The sequence below is a fragment of the Branchiostoma floridae genome, chromosome 8 (assembly GCF_000003815.2).
Source record: "Branchiostoma floridae strain S238N-H82 chromosome 8, Bfl_VNyyK, whole genome shotgun sequence".
Classification (NCBI taxonomy): Eukaryota; Metazoa; Chordata; class Leptocardii; order Amphioxiformes; family Branchiostomatidae; genus Branchiostoma; species Branchiostoma floridae.
The window spans coordinates 22936814-22944831 of record NC_049986.1 but is presented as its reverse complement, the minus strand read 5'-3'; the positions used below and the strand labels follow the sequence as shown (position 1 = coordinate 22944831).

The 8018-nt window shown below is 44.2% G+C and overlaps 1 protein-coding gene across 1 annotated transcript; it reads left to right on the top strand.

Annotated features, from left to right (window-relative positions):
• Positions 1–4234: 4234 nt before the first annotated feature.
• On the top strand, positions 4235–7592 carry LOC118420982 (leucine-rich repeat-containing protein 4B-like). Its single transcript, XM_035828092.1, has one exon. It carries the CDS (start codon positions 4918–4920, stop codon positions 6820–6822), a length of 1905 nt encoding a protein of 634 aa, XP_035683985.1. The 5' UTR covers positions 4235–4917; the 3' UTR covers positions 6823–7592.
• The last annotated feature ends 426 nt before the right edge of the window (positions 7593–8018 follow it).

Genomic DNA, 8018 nt, shown 5'->3' with positions numbered 1-8018 from the left:
AATGACATTGTGAACATTAAGGCGTGTCTACCTGGGCAAATACGAATAGTATACACTTCATGGACAATGCTTTGCGCTCTTAACATTAATTCAAACGTATTTGTGCTTTTGAGTTTTGATGAGAACTTTTCGGTTGGGTATTCCAGATTCAGGACTGTTTATTTGGAGAAAAATATCACTGACCACATAAAATATTCAGATTAATGTTTTCAGTAATAGATAATTTTTGTGCAAGAAATTGCACTAACATACTGACTACTTCCATTTCAGATGACGTTTGAAATTGTACCAGCATGAAAAGGCAACAGCAAAGCGTTGACAACTCTTACTTATGTCGCTGGTGTGCTAGCCTTGGCGCCGAATTCGGTAACTCGTAACGTCCAGTTGAAATGCCTGTAATTTCAGGCTCGTACAACACCAGGAAAGCGAATTTCATCGACAGTCCATCGTGTTTTACTGTGTGCACACGAGCATTAGCACCAAATTTACAAGGGAATTCCAAGTTAACCTTAATTGAGCCCTGATGACATTTTGGCGAGGCGATGGCCACACTATGCGAGCAATTCATCCCATAAAGCACTGCTTCTCCTCGGCAGTAACTCTGCAACTGGTCGTCCACTCGGTTGTCCAAAGTGCCGTTCCTCACGCAGGGATTGCAACCATGCAAAACTGATTGCCACTGAAGATAGCCAAGGCCATATTCAGGGTATTATCTGGAATCGGACGTGCTTTTAGGGTCAAACATGCCTCGGAGACTTCTAAAAATACGGTGTATCTTAAGAAAATAAAGCGTTGTTTAAAATGTATACATGAAACATCTATTGATGGAGAAAATTATAGTGATTTGTCATAAAATGTATTATGTGATGTTGCGCAGCAGCACCTGTTCTTGCTAAATGTCACAGGTTATTGAACTGATTTCTGCCCCATAGAATTCACCTCGTCGCACTTATGTTTTATAGGTCGGCTGGAAGTTGAAGCTTAAAATAGCAGATTCGGAAGCCGATTGCTTCAGCACAGGACAATCAGCCTGTCCATCTGCTGTTTGTTATGACCAATTTGACAATTTGAAGCGGCGCACAAGATTTTACAAGTCTGTTATGACGCTATCCGAGGAAACTGATAGTTGCGATGATTGCTCGGTTTATTTCTGATGATCTAAATCTCCAGCCATGGAGTCTGACCGTTTTTTTTACGCCCACATTGAGTTTTTCTTTACATCTAATGTTCAAACGTGATGACAGGTGGCTACATATGGGATTGACTATGGTCATCTTGAGCACAGGTCTGATGTCTGGATTTCTGACGAGCCTCAGAACTTCACAAGAATGTAAAAGATTCATCCTTTATTTATCCATTTAACAAAATGAGCAGCACATAGTGTGACTTTATGCTAGTTTAAAAACGTACGATATAGTTTTGCAACAAATAAGCTGCGGATAATTTCATTAGTTTAACCAAGTACTAGTGCTAGTCAACAAAACCTAGGCCTTTGCATTGTACGCGTGTTGCAATTGCTTGCGAATAAAGAATGTTGTTGATTTGATTTTGATTTGATTTATTCGGCTGTATAATCATGAGAAATACAGCCAGGGTTACCCAACTAGCCGCAGGCTATTATCAAGGGCTAGCCCTGGTAACAATACAAGTAGGTAAATGATTGTAACTTAAAAGTTCACCTTTGTTAGTAGAAGACATACTAGAAAAGTTGAACTGTAATTTTCAAGACACAACTTTCGACTGAACAAGTCCTGGTTTTTGTCAGGAAATAAAAACTACACATCTTCTGGTACGTTTTACTATGTACATGTAGATAGCTCACATGACTTCGGTGATTAGGCATCAGGATTTGCGGAAATCTATGGCGCCACCGTCTCTGGATTGTTCATTGACAAAGACTGACAGTCGGAAATTTCGTGTTAGAAATTATAGTACTGTTCAACAATTCCAGAATTATTAATGTTTGGGCGGCAGTGTTTAATCAAGAGTTGTTGTTCTGTAACTTAGGAGGCTAAACGTAATCGTTTTGTTTACAAACGGAGTCTCTGAGTCCAGCCCTGAGGAGGGGTAAGGTGATACGCTGGATTTATTCCAGTCGGCCGTGCTAAGTGTAATTTCCCGGAGACTGGCAGGAGAGATTCATATTTCTCCGCGTTATTAGTCTTGGGAGGAGAGAGAAACCTGGGGGATTGAAACATATCCGTCATGATCTCATCTCCGATAATTGCGGTTCCCTCCCCCCGATTTGGGGTGATGATTGAAGCTCATCCGCCGTGGTGAGACTGAGAGATGTCGGAAAGGCTAGCTGGAACTTTGCGCAGAGATAAGAGACTTTTTACAGGCACCAACATCTAGCCACCATGCCTCTAGATTCATAAGAGGGCTAACTCAAATGAGTGAAGCCCATCTACCGTGGTGAGACTGAGAGATGTCGGTATGGCGATATTCCACGGCTGAAACTCTGCGGACAAACTCTGCGGACAGATAAGATAACTCTCGTACGATTGACACCCAATACATCAGCACCTTTCGCAGCCTTTAAAAGCTAGCCATCATGCCTCTAGACTCGTAAGAAGGCTGACGTAAAGGATACGACTTAATTTTACAAGCATTCCCCTAAACAAATTCAATAAAACGTCACAGGGCTCTGCTTCTTTAGAAGCAACCGATTTTAGGACGTAGGTTCGAATCTTCATCGGAGAATGGTCAAAAGTAGCACTTGCACACTCATCTTTCAAGCAATCCTTATTTAAGTCTTAACTTCTTTCTGCTTTGTTTCTACTTTAGATTATATTAAGCTTAAACGTTTTAAACATCTGCCGTAGTGAGAATAAGATGTCTTTATCCCACGGAAAGTCTGGCTGAAACTTTGCGGACGGATGAGATAACTCTCCGACGATTGACACCCTATACATCAGCACTTTTCACGGGGAAAAACTCTCAGCACTTTTCGCTGACATCAACTTCTAGCCACCATGCCTCTAGACCACAAGAAGGGCAACTTGAAGGATATGGCAGAATTTTAAAAGCATTTCTGTACGCAGGAGTCTAGCACGACGTAGATTCAAATATGCATAGGACCGGTGGTTATTTTGCTATTATAAAACATTACTTGAAGTAATTGTCTGAATACACTTGGGAAATCCTGAATGTACGGACAGGATACGGTTACCTGCCAGATTCCCTAAAAAGGACATTATTTCGTCCACACAATTTAGTCTCGTCACCTTTCTGTACCGAAAGTGTACCACATAGTGATAGAATTGCCCCCGTGACATGTCATCCGTACAAACGCGTTGCACTTTGTTAACGCAAGGAAACTGCTAATACGATTTGTGTAGGACAGTTTCGTCCGACCTCTGCGGATGCGGAGGGCAGCCATTCTGACGCGCGTTTGGACCAAGATTTGTAGGTAGCGGGTGAAAGCAAGTGCCACTGGCATTTAGTTGACGTCGATAAATCATCATGTTTTACGTTTAAGAAAGGACACATACAAGCAGTACAGTGCGTTTGACTCGAATTCGTATCACGTGTTAGGTTAACGATATTGATAGTACTTGCCTTCTTACTAAAGAAATTCACTAGACCGTGTCTAACAATGTTTACTTCCACAGAAAATACCATGTATTGATCAAATGAAAGCGGAAACAAATCCTGCCTATCTTTTATTTGAGGGTGCAGAGGAATAATCTAGTCACTCCCACGGATTCCGAATGTCAAAGTTCAAGCACAACAAAGTTTTTTCTGCCCACACGAACATTAACCGTAACGCATCATACATCTTTGAGGTTCTATAGAAACCGCCGTGCGTCGGCGTGGCGCTTACGGCAATGCGTTTATACAATTCAACACTTCTAGCCTCACTGGTTTCCTCATATTGAACGCGTACAAAGGGCGTGAAGCTTTTCCCTGCCTCAGAAAAGGCCAGGCGCGACCTTACATCAACCGAGAATGGATCAAACCCTACACGAGGCTCGACTATTCTCACCACTCGGTGCAATCAACGCAGTGCAGGGGCGAGACTAACACTCCCGCGGTATATCTCCAGATTAAGTCCACTATTTGCAGGAGGTTATGCAATCCCATGGCACATTAGCAGCGCTCCCGTGAACACTCTTCTAAGACCCCCTAGATGTGAGCTGCCTCCCGTGGGCGCTCTTGCTTTACATTACTACAATATGTTACACACCTGCACTAATGAAATTATTCTCCTTTATTACTACAGGGTTGAGGACTTAATGCCGGGTGGCTGCTTCACCACGAGAAGATGGGGGCACAGACTCACGGGTCATCGGACGTGTTAGCTGTATGAATTGCCGCGACGTCACTTCAGGGAACGCTCTTCTTGGCTCGGTGAACAGTCGTCACTGGAAAGGTTTGACATTGGGAAGCACACGTCAATAAAATCGTGTTTCTCTCTCTTTCAAATGATAACGTCTGGATGCACTCGAACTACAGGACGAAGGGAACTGCACACTGTCAGATGATAAAGAAGAAATCTTTCGCTTTGGAGATATCTAAGGCCACAGTGTCCATTCACGACTCCACTAATGCCTCGTGATTGCAGACTCGATGTGTCTACAGCCGGAAATCACAGGCCGTTGTAAACCTATCCCAACCTATGTCATTACGGGGATGTAATTTGTTCACCGTGCGGGCGGAGAGAGAAAATGGGCCTAGAAGTCTTCAAAAGTTGTCCACAGATTCGTGCCGGAACAATGTTGACGTATGCTGAGTCGGAAGACGACGCCTTGCCATTAACCCCGGCCATCCACACCCGTGGTATTTACAGATAGAAAATTATAATGTCAGGGGGAAGCGGGCGCAGGCGTTGATGCAGCGGTAGGGACGTCGTTACCGCACATCCGCAGCTATTACCGGCGGAGTGGCGAGCGGAGATAAGGGGAAGCTCGCGCCATGGTAGCGGCGCTGGCGAGTCTGTGTACAGCGGAAATGTTGTTCACGCTTCTGGCGGTGATGCTGATGACTCCACGGACGGTGTTCTCGACCCGGTCCTGTCCCCGCGTGTGCAGGTGCAGCGGGTCGCACTTCTACGTGGACTGCGGGAACCGGGGTCTGACAAAAGTGCCAAAATTCGTGCCCTACGTGGTGCAGTCCTTCACTCTCCCCAACAACAACATCACAAGGTTAGTTGTAGACCAGTTCGTCAGCCTGCAGCAGTTAGAGATCCTTCAACTTAGCGATAACATCATATCAGAGATAGACGACGGTGCTTTCAACAACCTGACCAGCTTGGAGACTCTTGAACTACACAACAACAGATTGACGTCCGTACCGTCGGCGGCTTTCACGTCTTTAGTGGGGCTTCGGGAACTATGGATTGGAAGGAATCCCATCATCACTCTTCAAGCAAATGCTTTCTCCCCACTCCAAAGGTTGCGATTCCTTGATCTTGGACAGCTCGGTCGTCTTCAGACGGTATCAAAGGATGCGTTTGCGGGGCTAACGCGACTGGTGTACTTGAACATGGCAATGTCGAATCTTAAAAGCGTGCCTTATCTTCAGTACCTCACAAGTCTAGAGGATCTTGACTTGTCTGGAAATTATATTGAAGTGCTCAGAACAGACGACTTCTTAAACTTAACGACATTGCGCAGACTCGCTCTGGTGTTATCATCCGTCAAGACCATACAGAAAAATTCCTTCAATGACTTATCAAAGGTACAGGAGTTAGATTTATCCTACAATAACTTGACTACGCTGCCTCCAGAATTGACCTACCCTCTATATTCTTTAAGAAAAATTGATCTTAGTGAAAATCCTTGGAACTGTACGTGTGAGCTGTCGTGGTTGGTGAACTGGTTGGGCGTCCACGTGCAGAATAGGACTGTGGATTCCATAGGAACGTGTGATACTCCGGTTATTCTACAGGACACTTCGTTGGTGAATCTACAACAGTACATGCTGCAGTGCCCTGGTGGCAACGGAACCAACCCGCGATTAGAGGTTCCGGAAGGGGATAGCGCTTCCCTCTTCTGCAATAACGGGAAGGCGAGAGAAGTGAGCTGGATAACCCCTAATGGGACCGTCATGAGCCATGGCTCGTACAAAGTCAGGGTTAGAGTGTTTAACGACGGGTCACTCAACATCACCAGCGTGACCATGAGCGATTCGGGTCTGTACAGATGCATGTCCGACAAAACGTCTACTGACAAGTGGTCGGGAACCATCTTGAAAGTCATCCCGAGAAAGCCGAAGTCTACCGGCAGCACTGACTTCCCGGTTGTAGGAACGCCGGTGGAAAGCTTCACGCTTAGCACCAACTCGTGCGAGGAGGTGACAAAGATGGATATCGGCGGTCAGAACAAGTCCTATGAGGACAACGTTACGGCTTCGCCTCCCGTTAACGTGAATCCCGGCGGAGACGGCAAGACTGATGACAACGCGGACTACGAGTCGGGCAAGGAACCGGTGGATCACAAGAAATACATCATATCATCTATAGTCTCTTTGATTTCTTTCGGGTTCCTCATGTGGACTGTGTGCTTTCTGTGCGCCCGATGTACGAGAGCGAGGAGAAGGAAAAAGAAGAAAAAGGCCGCCGATAGAGGACAATGCTCCGAGTCTAACAGCTGTAACTCTATAAGTAACCATATACCGGCTGTTGTGGATGTGTACGGTGTTGGCACGTCTGGAGATAGTCCTTGTAAGGGGAACTGTGCCACCTTGAAGACGTTTGGAGAGAAGGGAGGGGTTAAAATAGACATCCACGAGATTCCATCAGTCAAGAACATCAGCCCCTTGAAGTCAAAGTCCACCCTCACGACGTTTGTGGACTCGTCTATGGAGACTATTGTATGACAAGGGTCTTTCAGCCAACACAGAGTGTTACGAGTGTGACGTGTATTGCCTATACTGATTATCAATAAACTTAAAAACCATTCGGTGCCATCCCTAATCTTACTGCGTCAAATATAATATGAAATTTGTATCTTTACCCTTGAATAAAAAATAATGAAATGTTCGTGTGATATGAATGAATATGTTGTCAATAAAGTGATGACGGCTAAGATATTGTTCCGAAATGTATGTTTGACATGGTCAAAACGTGTGAGAACATAAAAGTATTATGCAAAAAATGCCCCGGACTTACGACAGCCGTCTGATATATTGTGGATAAGACAGGGGCTGTGGTACGAGTATATAGTATTCTTATGGATGCATTAAGCATATTTTCTATGTTTTTCGCTGATCACGATGTACGCCACCATTCATGGCAATATATTGTAGTCTCCGGTCCTAAATCTTTCGTCAATAACTTAAATATTACTATGCTTCATACCTTTATTGGTACATGCTAGTGAAATGGAAATAATGAGTTTGATTGCATTTCCTGTTGAGCGTACCACTAACCCGCTGTTGGTTATCGGCTGATTTACAGATAGGGTAAAATGCGGGAATTCTCCGGGCAACAACCAACAATTTATTCTTTATTGTGTGCTGATTTATTTGGTCTGCGAATTTGATAATTCTGTTAAAGTCTATACCTAACGTGTCCATGCACTTTTACTCCTGCATTTCAGAAGAGAATAATATTGTATCCTTTTTGGGGCGGAAATTGTTATGCTGCTGCGTCGTATGAATAAAAATGTCATTACAAATTACTGAAATGTGTCTTATATCTGTGCCCAGAGCAAATGTCTGCATAAAAACACAAAATGTATGTAGGATTGCGGGCTGAAGATTTATAGAACGCTATGGGGGATAGAGATGTCTGGAGGGAGAGTGGACCTGGTCGCTTGCCCGTGATGATGGTGATAGTTCGTTTATTATCAAGGGGTGCAAGAATCGCGATATTCAGGTTGTCAGTATATTTAGCTCTCAACACGCCACTATGCGACTTTACATAGAGCTACAGTTTGAAGAGCTTCAAATATAATATTTGGTAATCTTTAGGGCTTCTATCATCATTCTTTTTATTTCATTACAATTCACCACGACTTTTTCCTTGGCTGTGTTACAGAACCTTGTGAAATTACTCGTGATCTCTACCCTGT